Here is a 19,186-nt window from a genome sequence, read left to right as displayed (position 1 = left end):
GAAGGAGGAGTCTTGGTGCGCCATCTTCCTCCCGAACTTTAGTTAACATAACTCCATGAAAAGGTCCTATGAACATTCATTCCTCCTACACAATAAATGTTTGAGGAGAGGTAAAAGAGAAGAAATTAGTTTACAAGTCAAATTAGTAACATATTACATTTGTAATATATATCTATAGTCCCTAAATGTATCTAAACTGTCTATCTGATATCTTATTTTCTGTATATGTTATTTATGGTTTGTCAATAGGATTGTGGGTCTGTTAAAAGAGTTTTGCTAAATTGTGTTTCACCTTCTTATAGCATTCAGCCTCATTCCTCCACTAGATAGCAGGATTGAGACACGGACTGAGAAACACAAGAGCACTCCCGGTGTTATAAAACAGCTTCTGTATTTTATTTGTATGCAGATCAGAGAAATAAAAACACAAATTTGAAAATTAAAAAAATAAAAGCAGAGCTAACACATTTCAAACGTGAATTCAAAGAACTGTTAAAAAAGTTGGAGGATAAAGTTCACTTTGATTCCAGGTACAAGTACATTGGTTCAATAACTGTTCTTCTGAAGGCTGTTATAACAACTTATCCTGTTGGTTTATCACGGTTATCATAATCATTTGGTTGAACATCATCCTAAATAACATCAACTGGCATTACAACCCAAGCACACAACAAACCTGAGGCAACAAACGACTTGAAATCAGAAGCTATAGCAGAGAAGACAGTTAAAGGGAGAGGATGATCTTTCAGAGCACACAGCCTCAGAGGTTCTTGGGAGTGTACTTTCTCTCAAACTGTTCCACGTCAAACTTGCGTTTACACCCGGCATAGTTCATGTAACGGATCTTCCCAAACACAGGTCTCTCTGCCCAGCCCTGGTCGTGAATCCCACATATAGACCACATGCACCCTACAGAGAGGGGGAATGACAGGAAAAAATGACATTGGTATTTCAGTAGGGTTTTCAAGTACTTGACAGTCTCTGGACTACAAAAGCCCAGTCTGTCTGTTCATTTATTGAAGACTGGCACATGCTAGCTTTGAACTTCTGGTAGACTAGGCCTAGTTTTTAATCTGGAGGACAGGTCGAGGCACTTCAATTGCTTACCCACAAATCCATTTGGGTCCTGCCCATCTAACTCGTAGCGGTCGTTGAGGTAAATGGCAATGGAGAGGGCCTCCTCTGGTGAGGAGGTCCATTCCAGGATCTTTTTAGCCCAGTACATCCTCATGAAACCGTGCATCTTTCCCTGCGTCACTACCTGATACTGGAGGTCAGCACAACCAAGATGAAAGGAACACCCACAACATACCGTTCTAGAATGTTTCTAGTGCATGTTGGCATTTAAGCTGTAGGTATTTAAGCTGAGGTTGCTTCCACAACTAGGGGTCAGGAGGTGAATATATTACCTGGGCAGCATTCCAGAGCTTGTCATGGGTTTCCGCTTTCTCCAGCTGCTCGCGTGTATAGACGTACTCCCTGGGATCTTTAGCATGGTCTTTCAAGGTCTTCTGAGCCCACTCACTTGCACCTGGGTTGTGCAGGAAGCAGCAACATATCCAGACATTGATTCACGCCACAAACAACACATTTATACTAGCCAAGAGGACGGCTGACAGCTCCGAATACCTCAAACGATTCTGCCTCACCTGTGACGCTGTCGTAGTTCTTGTTGTAGAAGCAGAAGTTGTCCGTCAGCTCCCTGCGCACCACCAGCTCCTCAGAGAAGGAGGAGACAGACTGAGACGCGTTCCTCCCGCCGCGCTGGACCTGAAGAACCACGCGCTGGGCCGACAGGTGGCCTGCCAGCAGGGTGGAGGAGGAGGACGAGAGTGAGAGAATGGACATGTGAGAGGAGGAAGGGAGCAAGGAGTGAAGCGAGGAATGAAATGAATTGAGTGAGGGAGGTAAAAGGGGACAGGTAGAGAATAAGAGATGGAAGTAGAAGGAGCTGAAGTGGGTATAAACACTACAGAAAGAGATTAATCAAAATAATATTGAATGCAAATGGGGAGACTAAATTAACTCATTTTTGTAGCTTAGACAGACGACAGTTTAGACCATAACAACCGTTGTCTAGGGCATAGCCTAAGCCTTCTAAATGGAAAGCAAGCTGCTGGGGGCTACTCCACCGACCAAAGCGGATCCATGGGGAGAGCTGGCTGAGGGCAGCGGAGTTTGGGTCGTTCCGATGAGTGGCAAAGTGTTTGAGGCGGAGGTCGATGAAGGACTCAAGCATGTTCATGCCCGCTGCAGACCCAGGCTTGGCCCACTCCACTTCCTCTACAGTCCTGTCCACTTGAAGAGATGCTACCGTCTCCACCCAGTCTACTGGCTGAGAAGCAAAAACAAAATATGGAGGTTCACCAAACAGTTCAAAGAAACTGCAAATCAACAGGAGGCAAAGACAGTGCGAGATGCACTTGGTGAAGGCATTACTGTAGGTATGGTACCTTAGCACTTCTAACAGCTGTATGAGGGTGTTTGTCCACTGGGGGAATTTCAGTGAGGAACTCAGGCAGAAGCTTGGTTATCTTCCCCCTGATAGTCCTGGCAGAGTATTCCAGCTTACTTGATGCAACCCAACAAGGCACCACATTGTGGGCATCCACCTGAAAAAAAGGACATTTGGAGATATCTGACATTACGTCCAAGAAAAAATACATGAAATCAAATATAGACATGAACTGACAGGGTCAAGATTGGTGGTTATAGAACAGTGACATCAATGTTCATAGTAAGTAAGTAAGCTGTAATGTCATGTCAAGTATTTTATAGCCAATATTTTGCAACATTGTGGCTAATGGAACACAATCCCAGTGTTTATTATACCTGTATAAAGGGGATGTCATCTGGGAGCCCCTTCTCGACTTCCTCCAACCACTGAAGAGGCGTCCTGAGAGGGGAGAAGTCGGTCACCACGGCACCAACACGGCGATCAGTCACAAACCCAGGCAGCACTTCTCCAGCAGAGCCATGGAGCAGGTGGAACTGGATGTTCAGAGAGCTGCTTTCCTGTCAAAGAGGGAGTTAAAACATATGAAAGGTATATATAAAGCTAACATTCAATTAAGAATATAAACAAGATTCCCCCTATGTTATTTTAACAATTCCTATATAGACACTATGGTTTTGGGGGAATAAAACAGATGTCAAAGCCACTATTAGGGAATACCTCACAAAATCTTTGATCAATTAGCAAGGGCCCTCACGTACCTTTGCAACTTCTTCCAGCCCCTTCAACAAGAAGCCATGATGGCGGATGGTGGCCACTTCAGACTTTGGTACCTCCAAGCAGTAACATATGCTCAGCGGGAGTTTCTCTGCCAAAGCCAACTGTTGTGCATGGATCAATGCCCAGTTATCTAAAAGAAAAAAGTCAGAACCATGTATAAATACTAAAATAGGAGCAATGATGTTACCAGAAAGGTTAAGCATAAAAATACAAACATATGAGATTAGATCACCTTGGACTCTATGGTCTCTGGACATCCAGTACAGTACCGCCTCTGAACCCTGTTTTATCTTCTGAGTTTGGGATAGGAAACGTAGGCGCTTCTTGTTGAACTGGACGTCCTTTTTATCACAACGTTGTTGGTCCACTTGGTCCTGCAGCCAGCCTTCTGGCCTGTCTCTGTTCTCTTCCTTCACTGCTACCAACTTCTTCTGCTTAGCATTACCAGCTTTAGAAGACACAGCTTTGCGTTTATCTGCTGGCATAGTGGCGATCAGGGCGCAGAATAGTCTTGTCCAGTTCAAGTTTTCCGACTCTCTGTTTATACGGTTTAAGCTGTGCCTTGGTGCTAGGGTTAGCAACAAACTGGGTAGACAAGCAGAAAGCAGGCTATAGACAACATGGGATTTACATTTCGCATTCTTCTGTATGACAGGACAAGCTTGCATGCTGACTTTGGATACATGTTAATTGCTAATTGGCAAGGCGCTACAGGATGTTACTTACCGATGCAGCATTAACTGCTATTCAATAGTAGTTAGCACGTAACGTCTATAAGAACTGCAACACAATTGTTAACGACCAGGCACACATGGAAACCAAAGAATTACAACCTCGTTATCCTTCTCCCTCAAGTTCTCGTCAGTATCGTGAAACCATAGAACTATAAATATGCCTGAAACTCAAACTGGCGGTTCTTCTTCTTCAGCACAGTCTTGTGCAGATTGAAATGTAGGTAGCAGACCCCCACCCCTCGGCTTGAGGCAGCGGCCCCGGTGGATGTTGGTGGTATTGCATTTCCGATTTGGTAGCCGACTCGTCCGGTCGATTTTATTCTTTATTTAATTTTGATTTTATTTATGATTTTATTTATCATCAGAACGTTTACACCACTAGAACAGATACAATGTTTGATGGGGAGGGGGAAAACAAGAAAACAAATTTGAAAGTAAGCTACAAACAATTGTTTGGTAAACTTAAAGGTGAAATTCCAAAACTACAGATACTTCAAAAACTGCAAGTCCATCAGACTCATAGAATGTAAAAGTTAAATACCAAAGATACAACACTTTTGACTTTACATACACACCCAGTTGGAACCATTCACCTTAGGATAAATCATCCAATGCAGCAAAATGTATGTGCACTGGTGAGACATGGCACCACATTATTTTACAAAGCAAAATGTATATTGATTTTAAACAGCATGAAATGTGTTCACAGAAAGGAAACTGACATGTGCACCCACAGTTAAGCCACATCACGCAAACACTACAGACATAATGCCAAACGTAGATTCCACAACAATGTGGCATTAAAGCAGTACCTTCCGCTAGCACACAGCTTCATCCTCCACCTGCATAAAGCAGGTGGGCATTATTGACATTGAGATGAATCAATTAATCTTGGTTTCAAGGAACAAAATGAAATGCATGAGCTGGAATGTGTGGGTGCAACACAGATGATACAATGATGTGATGTGACACTGCAACAAGACAAATTGTGCTATTCAATTGATAATTGTATGGTAATTATATGAAAATTCCAATATTAAAGATGACAACATAAAATGTTTTCAATTCAATAAAAAGGGGAGGTGATATAGTCTCTCCAAAGGGGCATGGACAGAAGACTTGAGGCCACAGGGGACCTGTGTCACAAGGTAAATTATACCCTATTTCCCATTTAAGAGTATAAATTATTGATAAAAGCACTCAACAATTATAAAATGTCAACTTGTCTTTTGCAGGCTGCTCAATAAATTTGCTCTTATGGTACTTGCCCAATCCCATAATTCACATGTGCAGAGATAATCCCAAGTTTTTTTGCCTCCTCAATATTTGATATCTTGTCATCAAAGAAGATGTGTGGCTGTATTTCCTGCAGAACGGGCCCTTTAGGTGCCTCAGCCAGGAAGTGGGTCTCATCGATCTTAAGGCCCCATATCTTCAAAGTCTCCCGGACACGGGTCCCTGAGCTGTCATCCCCACTGCGGGCTGTTACCAGGTAGGTACGTATGGGGCAGGTAGGCTCTTTCTCAGCAGGGAACTTCTTCTGAAGCTTCACAAGTGCCTCCAAGAAACACTTCAATGGACCCTGAGTACACAGGACAGATTTATTACTTCAAATCAGCATACCAAAAATACCTTAAAGTAATCCAAGTGAAATCTGCATTAATTATATAATTATTCAATTTAGATTCCTCAACCTAAATAAGTACATTCTTTTCATTGAAAGAAGTTATTGCAGTTTTTCATATGGGAAAGACAGCTTCAATATTTACTTGTGCAAGAGGTTTCTTTATCTTTACAAGCTTTTTCTCATTCTCAGAAAATGCTACCAAGCCGTTTTTTTGAAATATAATTTCAGACTCGTCAGAAAACAGCACACCATCCCCATCAAAGGCCACTTTTAACTGGGTGTTGCTCAACTGGTTTATCTTGTCTGGATTAAACATGGTGGCAGCAGCAATGCCTGAATTTAACATGAAAAAACAAAGAAAAGGTTTTTTTCAGAACAGTGTCCACAGGAAAACAGACATACAATATGAGAAGCAGAATCACCAACCCTCCCCAATGGCCTCTTTGACTTTCTTAGCATCCTTAGATAGGTAGAGGTTGGTCTTAAAATGGCCAATGGGGCTTCTTCCTCTGGTCATGCGAAATTCATCTGTAGTTAAACCTGCAAGGAGTAATATCAATCCAAAGTCAGGTAAAAATCCAAACAATGACAAACATCAGCATCAATAATATATCAAATACTGAAGGTAACAGTGGCCCAAAAGCCACTATGCAAGCATGACACCTAGTAGAATTAGGAAGCTTACAACAATATGGAGAGCTAAAGTAAAGTATATTTTGCTTACCATAGTGATTGATACTATAGTTAAGGCGCTCCTTAACCGAATCCTGGTTATACATCAAGACTATGTTAAATAGCTCCTCACTCTCTGGGTAGAGCTCCTTCAACTGAGAATTTACTGTCATCAAAGCCTGTTAGATTACAATTTACACAAGGATTATAAAACAATGATGGAATTGGTTGTGTGTTTTGACAGACTGTGATAGCAATTATACAATAACACGCTTGTAAGCACAGTAAATACAGTAAGCTAATTGCTTTTGTTTGATATCACCATATTGTGACAACATATGCAGATCCCATATAGTGTCACGCGGAGTGCTGGGGTAGGACCCAAACGCAGGAGAGTAGCGAGGCATAGCTTCAAACAAAAGGTTTTATTTCTCTAAACAGGAACAAACAGGGAACTCACGGTAACCATGGTAAGGACAAGACAAAGACTGGACACAAAACAGGAACCTAAATACACAGAACCAAACAAGACACACTGGACACAATGAGACTAACGAGAACTGAAACCACTGAACAAGACACAGGTGAAGACAAGGACAGACACAGCGAAACACTAGGGCAGGGCAAAACCAAAAACAGGGGGGCACGGCTGTGGCCGTGACATATAGTAGCAACATTTTCATTTCATTCATAAGGTCTGACAACAATGAATTGTTATCGTTTTTTAATGTCAACTTAATCATGTCAGAAACAGAGCGCAAACTCCCCATCTTCTACACTTGATGACATGTTCATTGGCCATCGAGTGCCATAGGTTCCAGCATAATATGTTTTTATTTAGGCTGATTCTAATTTTTTTTATATTTTTTTTATTGAGATAAACGTTTTCTGTGACTTTAAAAGAAGGCTGGCAGGTTTAAGAATGTTCAGCATATGTATTTGCTTTTTTCTGTAAATATGTTTTTCTTAAAAGAAGCATATGGTTAAGAGAGCTTGGTAGAAGCTCAATAACTTTCCACTTTCTAAAAGGTGCTCCTCCATATATTTGAACTTTTTTCAGGCATTGTTTCATGTACAAAATGAAAATTTTGATGAAAGATTATCAGAGAATATAGCGGCTGCCAACACAATTATTGTACCTTATGAGTAGCCTGAAAGAAGAACAATGCTCCTTTCAAAGTTTGTAGATTATTTAACCAAGTAATTTGCATGCAGGGTGGATACAATACGATGTAATTGAACAGAACAGAATGGCTGAACACATCTACAGTCATGGCCAAAAGTAATGGCAGGGACATACATTTTGTGTTTGCATGGTTTGCTGCTTCAGTTGTGGTGTTGATTCACATGGTTACTCAATTATTGTGCAGAGTGATCAGATGGATTTACATTTACATTTAGTCATTTAGCAGACGCTCTTATCCAGAGTGACTTACAGTAAGTACAGGGACATTCCCCCGAGGCAAGTAGGGTGAAGTGCCTTGCCCAAGGACACACGTCATTTGGCACAGCCGGGAATCGAACTGGTAACTTTCAGATTACTAGCCCGACTCCCTATCCGCTCAGCCATCTGACCCCCTACATTTGAAATAAAAGCTTCATTGGCCCCAAACAATTTAATATATAAAAAAAAAACGAATTTTACTGTTTTTCGGCCGTGGCATAAAATGACCAGCTAACATAATTTCACTAAATCATATCATCAGCACATGGGAAAATGTGAACGAGTTCTCAGGTGAAATCACTATCATTCTGATTGGATTTTAAGAGCAGATTGATTGCTATAAAAAGGGGGAATATTCGCATGTATTGAATGTGTTTGCCAATAGAAGCCTTCAAAACATATTATTGTTTTCCAATATACCATAGAAACATGTTAAAACACGAATCTACAAATACTGAACCAGTATACTTTGCAAAAAATACAATTTGGCACTGCTAATAATTTTGGCCACGACTGTACACTAGACACCCAGGTCTCTAAGACACACAACACTGCCTTGATTAAGAAATTATGGAAGCCTTCAATGGGGCATCCTGTAATTAGAATTACCTTCACAAAAGGAAACGCAACCCCTGCTTTCAGGGGCTTGTCCTTGTTCTTCTGTTGATATTGAACATACTTCTCGAGGCCTTCCTCAAATATCTCTCTCTCCGCATCCATGTCGAATAAGGTGCGAGACAATCCAGTCTTCTAAAACACAAATAATTACTTACTTTTTCTTCAACCCCAACTTTTTGTTCTCCATTGTCATTCATTACTGGAGGGTTATCTTTCAATTTTACTTTTATTTTGTGTAGAATAAATGAAGTTTTTAACTGCTGCCCCAGGAACGGAAAATAATGAAATGAATAGCTCACATGGGCGTCTACGTTACCAATGATCCATAAGGCACATTTATTATGCAAATCCTTCGTTCTTGAACTTGAATAACAGGTTTAGATTTCTTTATAACTTGCAAATGACATTGAAAATAGCATATCCACCCCCCCAACACACAAACACACACACATATTTACTTACTTTATTTTATTATTATCACCTCATGAGTCTTACCAGTCTGAGGATGAATTTCAGAACAGATTAGCATTTGTTCATTCTTACATTGAGTAAAGTGGTTCAAATTGTGTTTTTGTCATTGGAAATTTTAATGCTGACTTGTCAGTTTGCTCTTCTATATTTGCAAAACACCTATTGCACTTCTGTAATGACAGCAATCGTATGCTTGTTACGGCCTGTAGGGCCTTGCAGTTGGTGTTGGTCTGCCCTGTTGTGTTTGCTCCTCCTTTTCGTTTTCCTCCCTGTCGTTGTCTGCAGGTGGCTGTCCACGATTGGCTAGGATCGCCGTGCTCGATCCGGATTGCCTTACTCACTAGGCAAGGAACGGTGTCGCCCCATGTAATTTTTGATAGAGAGGCATTATTTGGGTTAGGCAGGTTATTTAGCACTTTTATTGTTTTCATTCCTTTGGCACCGTTCATGGTCCCCTTGTTCTCCTGTGACGCCTTATCTGTTTGTATAATAAACACACGGTTGTATTGACACCCTCATCTGCGTTTGTGTTGGCTGCTAGTGGTTAGACCCTCCTTTGCCCATAGACATATCGGAAGCCTTCTTCAGTTCGCGTAGCTCGTCCATGATACATTGGACTGCCCACTGTAGTACTGGTCTGCTGCAGCTAGCTAGGTTTGTGTGTTTTCGCGTGTTTTTGTGTTTGGTCATGGCTCCGACAATCGTACAACGGTTTTTGGACGCACCGTCCAGCAAACTGCTGGACCAGTGCTGCACGGCTGACCTGTGTGCGTTGATTGACCATTATGATCTGCCCGTAGCCAAGGGCAAAGTAAGGCGGTGCTCAAACAGGGCGTTTGTGATGCACTGACAGAAAGGGAGGTGCTGCCTTCCCCTGAAGCAAGTGTTAGTGTTGAGGGCGGTGAGGAAGTAAAAACCCCATTTACTTCGCCTCGATTTGAACCCCAGCCCCTGTCGCCGGCGGGCTCGGGAGAGGGCTCCCGTGTTAAGTTCCGAATCGCCCGTCTCCAGATGGAGAAGACTGACAAAGAGCACACTCGGAAGGCAGAGTACGAGTATAAACTAGAGGTAAAGAAGCTTGAGGGTGAGTTCAGACTGCGGCAACTAGAGTCGGAGGAGAAGATAGCTCTGGTTCAGGTGCGGTCGCCTCTTTCTGATCCTGGGCAGCCTCGTGCTCCGCCTGCCCAGTTTGACATTACCCGGAACATTGCCCTGGTGCCGCCGTTTCGAGAGTCTGAGGTTGACTCGTACTTTAGCATGTTTGAGCGCATTGCAGCCTCACTGAACTGGCCCAGAGAGATGTGGCCCCTGCTGCTGCAGTGCAGGCTGACAGGTAAAGCACAGGAGGTGGTTTCGGCTATGCCTCTCGAGGAGAGTGTGAAATATGAATGCGTGAAGGCTGCTGTTCAACAGGCGTATGAGCTGGTGCCTGAGGCCTATCGGCAGAAATGTATACACCACAAGAAAAGTCCACACAAGACGTTTGTGGAATTCGCAAGAGAGAAGGAAACCTTATTCGACAGATGGTGTATGGCCACTGGCTGTGACTCTTTTGCTTCTCTCCGTGACTTAGTACTAATACAGGAGTTCAAGAACAGCCTGCCTGACCGGTTAGTGGTCTATGTAACGGAGCAAAAGGTTGCGTCCTTAGCCCAGGCTGCAGTTTTGGCTGATGACTTTGTTCTGACCCACAAGACTGTTCACTCCCCGTGCTACAGAGTCGGCCAACTGGGGTGCAGCGCCCTCGCGCAGCCCCCTGTTTTAAGCGTGGTTTCGCAACCATCCCACCTCACACAGGCGAAGAGCGGGAGTGCTATTATTGCCATCGAACGGGACATGTTATAGCCGACTGTATGTAGCTACAGCGGAGACCAGTCGCCCCTCATCCCGGCCGACACCCTAAGCCTGTGGGCTTGCTTAAGCCTCTGTTTCCGGTCCCTTCCCTGTCCCCAACTAGTGGTTTCGAACCCTTCATTTTTACTGGCTCTGTTTCTCTGTCCGACGATGAGCAGCAGCGTGTTCCCGTTCAGATTCTGAGAGACACGGGAGCAGCACAGTCTGTTATTCTCTCTGGTGTGCTGCCCTGGTCTGTTGAGTCCTCATGCCACTACAACATCCTGCTTCAGGGTATTGAGATGGGTAATGTGCCGGTGCCTTTACACTACGTGCACTTGAAGACCGAACTAGTTAGTGGACGGTTCAGGGTTGCGGTACAGCCAACTCTCGCTGTAGCCAGTATTTCACTGATACTGGGAAACGACATTGCAGGGGGTCGAGTGCTGCCAGTGCTGGCGGTGTTTGATGTTCCACAGGTGCCCGAGGAGAGCTCGCTGTCCTCTGTGTTTCCGGCCTGCGTGGTTACGCGTTCACAGTCTCGTAGGCTGGGTGATGATGTGGTTGGTTTGGACGACACGGTGTTGGGCCCCTTGTTCCGCGAGGACAGTGTAGCTAGTTTGTCCCCCTGTGGTACTGAACAGAAGCACACGGACCCTCTCGAACCAACGAGGGAGGTGTTTTCTGTGTCCAGGGAGCTCTTTGTGTGTGCGCAAGGTGAAGACCCCTCTTTGGCTAGCTGTTTTTCTTCAGTGGCAGACCAGGTAGGGGGCAGGTTACTTAAATCTACAGTAGCAAAGGACATATTGAGACAAAATCAGTTGACTATTCAGACAAGAGACAGTCATACAATTCTTGATGGTAGTTTGGTTAATTGTACCTCTCCTGAAGCAAAGCTGTGTATGACAAAGGATTAAATGCACAGGGCGTGTTTTTTCACGTCAGCCTCTCCAACAACCATGCATTCAAATTCCAAAACGTTCAGTGGTTTCACTACTTTTTCTAAACACAATCACTTTCCTGCATCCCCACTGAACACTTTCTGTTTTGTAGTATAGAATTAGTTTATAATGTAATCTATTTATAGGAATCCAAATCACAAATTAGTGACTTGTCAAAAAGGGATTATAGGGATCATATAAAGTCATTGGACTATAGTGTTTTTATTTAAGGGGCAGCATGGTGAAATTATAAGATGGGATGACTAGATTTGGAGGACGGCCTCCACCTCCATCAGAATGGATGGTTCAGAGGTGAAAGGAACCTCTGAGCGGATAGTGCATGGCTTTCAAGCTTTCAAGTGTTTGCTCTCACTTCTTTTACGCCACAGGGAGTGACTTGGAGTGTATTTCACACTGGGCTCAGCTAAGTTGTGTTCCCTTGAAGAATGAATGACTTGTCTACCTGTGTTGATCCTGCCAAACACATCAAAGAGACAGGTTGGCAAGAGTTAGAACCTACTGAATTAAACAGTAATGATACATTACGCTCAACAATTCACAAACCATTTTCATATATTTATCTGGTGTCTATGCATGCAGGCAATAACATTTCCTTAAACCAGTTTAACAGGCGAGCCCCAATTTTTCCTCCCACCTCATTTGCGTCCACAGGTGCAGCCGTGATCACACAGACAAACTGTGTGGGGGATGAGCTGAGACAGAGTACCTTTTTTCAATTATTATTAGAGATGGACCTGCATTGCTTAAGCATTATGGTTAAGGCCTTTTTTCTCTCAAACACACACACACATGCACACACGCACACACACCAAACATACAAGTAAAGATGACTAAAGACACACATAAAATACCATAAGCATTTACACACACAATGTATACACATACATGCTTCATGGCATAGATTGCCAAGACCCATTGGATGTATGAGAAAAAGTATACTGTTAAAGATCCTGTAAAGTGGAATTGAAAATGAGTTTTAAGTTCATCACACCACAGAAAAATGTGTTGTTAACTACCCATCCAAATTCGAATGAAAAAAAAAAACACAGACAAGTAGGATAGGGTATGTTAAATTAGGCTTTGAAATTGTGAGAAAATCAGCAGTCTTCTCTGCTTGAGACTGGGGGGGGCGTCGCCTGAAGGAGCTGAATCTCCGCCCCTTCGAATTGATTGAATTTAGCAACAACAGCAACACTAGCTAAATCAATTGCAGATTTCAGAACAGACCTACCTGCAGTCTGAGTGTTTTATGTATTATTACTTTGTCTTTGGATCATACCAGCTGAGTAACAGAATGCAACCGTCTAGCTGTGATCGGTCGGGTTTTGGCTCCGCCTATAAAAAACCTGAGCTGAAAACGGAAGAGAAACTGTTCAATGGTATATTGGCCGTTAACTAACCCTAACCCTAACCCTATATGGTATAGACATTCTCTGGATATAGCTCCATAAACCTCCATTCATTCTGCACTCGCTCGTTAGTGCCCTCATATGGAACCCGAGGGGAACTGCAACCAGTTCAGAACCCGGAAGTTTCCCGAGAGTGACAGTTCTCCCAATATTAGACATTCTCTGTTATAACTCCACATTTCAGTGCGAGAAAGTTTTCGCGCTTTGCACATGCTTTTAGGAACTAATTTCACGTATATTATGTACTGAGAAGCAAATCATGGAATTTGCTTTACAGGATCTTTAAGGTTTCTCACCTTAATTTTGGCCTCTCAGTCAGGTTTAGCTACTATGCCTTCAGAATAAGAGCATTACACTAATGTAATGTGTAAATTCGGTGGCACACTCACTGCATGTTCGGATTGAACGATTGGGCCGAATCGCGATTAACATTAAACGTAGTAGCTAGTTAAATATGAATACATATGTATATTTTTTTATTATAAATTATGAGGAGTTTCCAGTGAAAAAACACAAATGTAAAAAGAAAAGCAATATGTGTTTATAAATACTGTTATCTTTGTGTCAAAGGAATACTATTGACACGAGGCGATTATGAGCCTCTTGTACAAGCACTGGGGAAGATAGGTTTGACGGGGGGGGGGGGGGGGGGGGGGGGGGGGGGGGTTTGGGGGGCTCGATATGGATTTCTCATGTGTTTTTCTTCTTGTCCCTATTCCTTTTGGTAGTTTTTACTGATGATGTAAATATATTTGTATGTGTATGTTGTACAAAATGTTATAGCCTAGTACATTTGTGTGTCCTTGATGTTAAAGTTGTTGTTGTACGCTACGGAAGAAAAAAAATCTTTGAATAACAGACAATAAAGAAATCTAATAAATCTAATCGAATCCAATTTATATATACGCTATAAATACTCAGGAGAGCTTAAAAACGTGTAGCCTACCATTGGACCTTCAATAAGGGAGAAAGTCTGGCCCTTGTGCCCTGGACTCATGGGGGTGATTGGTACACAAATATACAAGGAGAGATTAATCAAATGGGAATTACATTTATTCAGGAGTGAGAGATGTGTCACAATATTGATACGTCTTTAGTCTACATAGTTACAGGACGTGTTTTACTGTAGTAGAAAAAATGGACATTCACGGAATCCATTAAAACACATCCCATATTGAGGTAGGTCTACCAATATAATTACAGTTTTCCTCACTGTGCACTTTTGACCTAATTTTTTTTACTAAATTGACAGTTATTGAATGAATGATTATTTATATTATATTTGAATTTAATCTAAATGTTTCTACCAGGATTTCGTTTACTCATCGTAATCTACTATTTTATACATCAATACCTTTTATTTTGAAATCTTGGGAAGCAACCAACCGGAGACTCGTTTACTCTAGTCATCTACTGTGTAGCCACGGAAGTAGCTAGCAAGCAAAACAACTCAACACAAAACTGACTTGTAATAGGTAGCTGGCTGCAGTTGCTTTTTTGTTGTTGCTTATCACACTCGTTTACCGATTTCAGAATCATGAGCAACCCTGGTTTTTCTTCTGGACGGGGGAGAAACTCAGTCGGACCTGATAAAGTCGACATGTCATTAGGTGAGGCCTCACGCTGCAAACAATGTATCTGGAAAGATCCACGACATAACTGAACAGCAGCAGCCAGGCTAGTAAATACAGAACACATTGCTATTACTGTCCCCGTTTACTGTTGCCTTGCAAGCTTCCGAGACAAATTTACCATAATGCTCGGGCTTGTTTATTTACAATCTGGCACACCTAATGCTAACTAGCTAGTTTACACGAAGGCAAGTTCCAAACGGGTTCTTCATCATGTTTGAGAATTCCAAAGTGTCGTGAGTTTCAAGCTACCTAGTTTTGTTTCATGCCAACACAGCAACAAGACATCAGAATATTTGCTGTTTCCTGTCAAGGTGTCAGATGCAACGTTCTCGCAATAAACGTATCGAAGGCAGCACTGAATCACATATTGTAGCTTTATGAATTCATGTTAGCTAATGTTAGCTAGTGCTACCGACTTAACGAGATGTGTGCAGCACCTGTATTATTTATTTTATGATGGACTGCCTGAATTGAACCGACTTGAGTTTTTGTTGTTGTTTGTTTAACATATGTCTGTGTCCCTATAGACGACATTATTCGTTTAAACAAGAAAGAGCAACAAACACGGAGACAGAGCACAGGGAATCTCAAAGGCCAGTTTCCCAAGGGAAGAGGAGTTGCAACCAGAAATGGGGGACCAATTCAAAGAGGTCTGCATTTGTCCTTTGGATTTGGATAGTCATAACTTACAGATGACACCTGTGGATACACATGTAACAGTGTTTGTTTGACAACATGGGTTTGCATATCCAGGAGGAGGTGTAACTAGAGGAGCCAAGGCAGCAAGGTTTGGTGTTCGAGGCAGGAAGATTCCACCTCCAGCAGGTCGACGTCGGGGGCAAGGGGTCATCACTGGACTGGCTGCTCGGAGGACAGCTTCTCTACAGAAAGGCATCAGTCCATTCAACAGACCGCCTGTCAATCAGGTAGCAAGGGAATCTGGATTCATCTCCTACGTATTTCAGAATCCACACACTTCACTTTCCTGTGGAAGTGCCATGTGTTTTTGAAAGTAGTTAAAAAGAAGGGACTTGAGTGATCCAAGAGGCTACCGCTAATTAACCACTCAATCTTCACCAATTACGTCTCTAACAGAAGTCACGCCCTTTTGTCCAACGCAACAATACCCAGTACAGAAGGCTGGAAGGCCAGATGAGACCACACAGGCCGACTGACATGCAAAGAGGCCCCAACACAGCAGCCCGGAGGCCCTTTCAGCTGAAGAGACGGTGAGGCTGGCTGATTTCTTTGTCTTCGTTAGTGACCATCATGATTACATTTTTAGTTTCTGGACCAATTTCTGTTTGTTTTAATCATGTCTCCAATCCAACCAGGCCCTTGCCTCCAGTTCAACAGGCTCAGAGAGATGCCCGTCAAGCCACGTTTCTGTCCCGAAGGGGGCTCAAGGTATGAGTTCAAAGGTCTATTTGACATTGCTTATGACCATGACTGTTTATACCAAACAGGCTCGACATCCTGTAAAGATGTGGGATTGAGTGCCGCATCTGTAAACCTTTTCTTTCTTTTAGGTTCATACACAAGTACAGAAGCCTGTTCAACCCATTGTTTCAGGCAGAAACAGGCAGTAAGTATTTGAGTTGATGCTTGATATTCAACCACCCCAAATTCCATGGATGTCGGCCTGAACATCTGCTGATGTCACATTTATGACATTTTAAAGATCCTGTAAAGTGGAATTGAAAACGAGTTTAAGTTCACCACACCACAGAACAATGTGTTCTTAACTACCCATCCAAATTTGAATGAAAAAACCGACAAGTATGTTAAATTAGGCTTTGAAATAGTGAGAAAATCAGCACTCTTCTCTGCTTGAGACTAGGGGGGCGTGTCGCCTGAAGGAGCTGAAGCTCCGCCCCTCGCTGCCTACCTACGACCCAGATAATGGACGCTACGTCAAGCCAAACAAAACAGTATAGAATTAGAATGTATTTGTTCAATGAGTGAAACATACAGATGCATATAAATGAAATGTTCCCCTGAGCTGTAACACAGGAGTAAAAATGGACACCAGAGCTCTCCAACTACTTCTAGCACATTAGCTGTACCATTTCACCAAAATACCATCATTCTACACCGAGTAGCCTAATATCAAGTTAGCGGTTTGCACTAACTCATAGCAGAGATACCTCTGGAAAAGTAATCTATTATAATTATAACAAGCACACAGAACTGAGTGATGAACTGTTGGCAGCGGTGGATAGTCCAGGTGCGACCGAAGGAGGAACGGCCGGGAGGGCGATGCTCGGTACTGCTCCGCGCTGCAAGAGTGTGTCCCTGAACCCCGTCTGTCTGTGGTCCATGTTGTGAAATGGTCACTGCAGAGGCGGCTGTTGGAGTTTATCCGAAGCTTTCCATCAGTGTGGCTCTTCACAAAATCAATCCACCTATTTTTCCTTTCCTCATCAATAGGGAAATTAAATAGTGTTGCAGCGCAGCTGAAGTTTTGGCATCCAGGGAAGATGCAGTTTGGGGTGGAGGGAGACATCCTGAAGCTAGCTAGCTAGCTGATGTAGGCTACAATAACAGTACAGCAGGAGGAACCATTCAGTGATCTGACGTAGATGGGTCAAAATGACGTAGATAGGAAAAATGTTGGCCCCGCCCTTTAAAACCTGATCTGAAAACGGAAGAGAAACTGTTCTACGGTCCAACTCCACATTTCAGTGCGGCAAAGTTTTCGCCCTTTGCACATGCTTTCAGGAACTCATTTCACACGTATACAATGTACTGAGAAGCAAATCATGGAATTTGCTTTACAGGATCTTTAAATGGATCCTTCTTTGGAGGACACAGTCAGACAAAAAGCTGTGCATCTACCTAATTGTTCCCCCAGGTGGCGTACATCAACAAACAGCAGTGGAATCCTCACTGTGTCCATTGACAACCCCACAGCCAGAACACAGCCAGAGTGAGTACTGTTTACTGCATGACAAGCATCACATGCCACCGCCCAAGTCTCATGACTCAAAATGTGCTCTGTTTCACGTCTTGTTTTACCAGGCCTCCAAGCGCTTGGTCCCTACACCCTCCAGCACCCAGTATACCTCCACCCAAGATGGAAGTTGTGGAGGAAAAGAAGCCACCTAAGGGAGTCCCTCTGCAATTTGACATCAACAGTGTGGGGAAACCGGTGAGAACAACCACTGCTGGCGCTGGAGTTGAACTTGAGGCTGCGATCAAAAGCGACCAGTCACAAATCAAACAAAAATAAAGTTTTACTCTCACATTGACAAATCTTTAGAATCTAAACGTTTCTAAGCTAGTCCAAGAGAATTTTACTGGCAGTATAAAAGGAACATTGAGGTGTCGACAGCTGACCTTTCACAGGAACTTAAAAACAGGCTCCAAAAACTGTTGATTTAGATTGTCATGGCAAATCCTTTTTAATTACTACAGATTTATATGGTTCATTTAGATGGTGATGTATTTTGATGTGCTGCCACAAACCAAATAGGCACATGCATCACACACTTTCTTTTCACATGCAGCGCCATCTAGTTTAATGCCAGCTCGCCATCGACTTGCTAAGATCATAATCTTTCTTTTGTTCACGGTCACTGAAACCACAAATGTGCTGATATCACCATGTATGTATTCCTATCACTATCTACTGGTTTAATGTCTGTGTGTGAAAATGAAGATGTAACGTCTGATATTTAAACCATGCCAGCTTCCTCATTCATTTGTTTTTTTTCTTCACAGCAGACAAAGATGACTTTGAATGAGCGATTCCGGATTCTCAAAGATCAGCGTATTGCCACAACTTCCACAGCAAGCAAAGGCAGCCGATTTGTCACTGTCGCTTAGTCCAGGACAAACAGAAGAAGGGATACCCTTCAACGGCCCTTTCTATCCTTTTACCTTTCTCTCACACAATGACCAATTCCACCCCCCCCCCCCCCAACAACAGTTTTGAAGGATGGAATCCAACGGTCTTGAATTACTCTTGATGAGGGGTCAGTGGGAGAAATAAGAATACCCTGTCCACTACTATTCAAAATTGAGATGCCGTTATCACAGAGGAACAACCTTTCTATTTTCAATCAAGGCATCCGAATCATTCACACTGTATTACAGTCTGTGTTGTGTTTAGGGTCTGTTGTCTGTTGTATCAGGAGGAAATGGACAATGTTTTCTTCACCTGAAGTGGGACAGCAGTACTATCTTTGTAAAGGCCACCCAGAGAGTTTTTTTCTTTGAGAGGTTGTGCCAGGGATATTTGTTCGAGCTGTGAATAATGTGTAAGTGCTTTGAAGATTTAAAAGAAAAATTGGTCGTTTTTTGTAATGTTTTAAATAAACAATTGCTCAACATTCTCTTTTTTCTAACTTATGCAAGTTGCAATGCCTATCAATGTTGTTGTGTATTTAACTACTGTTTAGCTGACTGTTTAAAACAACATATTTGTATTTGTTTTTCAGTGGCAGAGTTGATCAGTTCCATTTTAATAGTGGCATTAGGGGGATAATCTATTCTTATTTCAGTCACAGATGAGAACTGGATTTAAAGGCACTAGGACCAAGGAC

The 19,186-nt window shown here is 42.7% G+C and overlaps 3 protein-coding genes across 4 annotated transcripts; 1 reads left to right on the top strand and 2 right to left on the bottom strand.

Moving 5' to 3' along the window:
• Positions 1 to 366: 366 nt before the first annotated feature.
• Positions 367 to 4,159, bottom strand: cpdp (CPD photolyase). Its single transcript, XM_067253389.1, has 10 exons — positions 3,962 to 4,159; positions 3,468 to 3,820; positions 3,217 to 3,365; positions 2,833 to 3,015; positions 2,454 to 2,612; positions 2,137 to 2,335; positions 1,650 to 1,802; positions 1,410 to 1,531; positions 1,108 to 1,267; positions 367 to 909 (listed from the first exon to the last, which is right to left on the bottom strand). Exons 1-10 carry the CDS (start codon positions 3,970 to 3,972, stop codon positions 761 to 763), a joined length of 1,638 nt encoding a protein of 545 aa, XP_067109490.1. The 5' UTR covers positions 3,973 to 4,159; the 3' UTR covers positions 367 to 760.
• A 127-nt stretch (positions 4,160 to 4,286) lies between these two features.
• On the bottom strand, positions 4,287 to 8,444 carry LOC136959140 (cytosolic 5'-nucleotidase 1A-like). The gene is made up of 5 exons (XM_067253390.1): positions 8,322 to 8,444; positions 6,321 to 6,447; positions 6,023 to 6,136; positions 5,739 to 5,929; positions 4,287 to 5,551 (listed from the first exon to the last, which is right to left on the bottom strand). Exons 1-5 carry the CDS (start codon positions 8,430 to 8,432, stop codon positions 5,225 to 5,227), a joined length of 870 nt encoding a protein of 289 aa, XP_067109491.1. The 5' UTR covers positions 8,433 to 8,444; the 3' UTR covers positions 4,287 to 5,224.
• Positions 8,445 to 14,397: 5,953 nt separating this feature from the next.
• On the top strand, positions 14,398 to 18,973 carry LOC136959050 (UAP56-interacting factor-like). 2 transcript variants are annotated; one of them, XM_067253256.1, is made up of 9 exons: positions 14,398 to 14,615; positions 15,167 to 15,289; positions 15,393 to 15,565; positions 15,735 to 15,868; positions 15,974 to 16,046; positions 16,169 to 16,224; positions 17,494 to 17,568; positions 17,661 to 17,790; positions 18,366 to 18,973. In XM_067253256.1, the coding sequence occupies exons 1-9, from the start codon at positions 14,543 to 14,545 to the stop codon at positions 18,465 to 18,467; spliced, it is 939 nt and encodes a 312-aa protein (XP_067109357.1). In that variant the 5' UTR covers positions 14,398 to 14,542; the 3' UTR covers positions 18,468 to 18,973. The 2 variants fall into 2 exon arrangements, with proteins under 2 accessions (XP_067109357.1, XP_067109356.1); XM_067253255.1 differs by having other exon boundaries at positions 18,363 to 18,973.
• Positions 18,974 to 19,186: the final 213 nt, after the last annotated feature.

The sequence above is a fragment of the Osmerus mordax genome, chromosome 16 (genome assembly GCF_038355195.1).
Source record: "Osmerus mordax isolate fOsmMor3 chromosome 16, fOsmMor3.pri, whole genome shotgun sequence".
NCBI lineage: Eukaryota > Metazoa > Chordata > Actinopteri > Osmeriformes > Osmeridae > Osmerus > Osmerus mordax.
Note: the sequence above shows the minus strand (reverse complement) of the source record. Positions and strands in the feature narration are given on the sequence as shown.

Coding starts and splice junctions, on each gene's coding strand:
- cpdp (XM_067253389.1), bottom strand. Junction 3,366..3,467: donor CAGAGACCATAGAGTCCAAG/GTGATCTAATCT, acceptor TTTTTCTTTTAG/ATAACTGGGCATTGATCCAT. Junction 3,016..3,216: donor GGCTGGAAGAAGTTGCAAAG/GTACGTGAGGGC, acceptor CCTCTTTGACAG/GAAAGCAGCTCTCTGAACAT.
- LOC136959050 (XM_067253255.1), top strand. CDS start 14,543: ATGAGCAACCCTGGTTTTTCTTCTGGACGGGGGAGAAACTCAGTCGGA. Junction 14,616..15,166: donor TAAAGTCGACATGTCATTAG/GTGAGGCCTCAC, acceptor GTGTCCCTATAG/ACGACATTATTCGTTTAAAC. Junction 15,290..15,392: donor TGGGGGACCAATTCAAAGAG/GTCTGCATTTGT, acceptor TTGCATATCCAG/GAGGAGGTGTAACTAGAGGA.
- LOC136959140 (XM_067253390.1), bottom strand. CDS start 8,432: ATGGATGCGGAGAGAGAGATATTTGAGGAAGGCCTCGAGAAGTATGTT. Junction 6,448..8,321: donor TTGCGTTTCCTTTTGTGAAG/GTAATTCTAATT, acceptor GTAATCTAACAG/GCTTTGATGACAGTAAATTC. Junction 6,137..6,320: donor CTATAGTATCAATCACTATG/GTAAGCAAAATA, acceptor TACTCCTTGCAG/GTTTAACTACAGATGAATTT.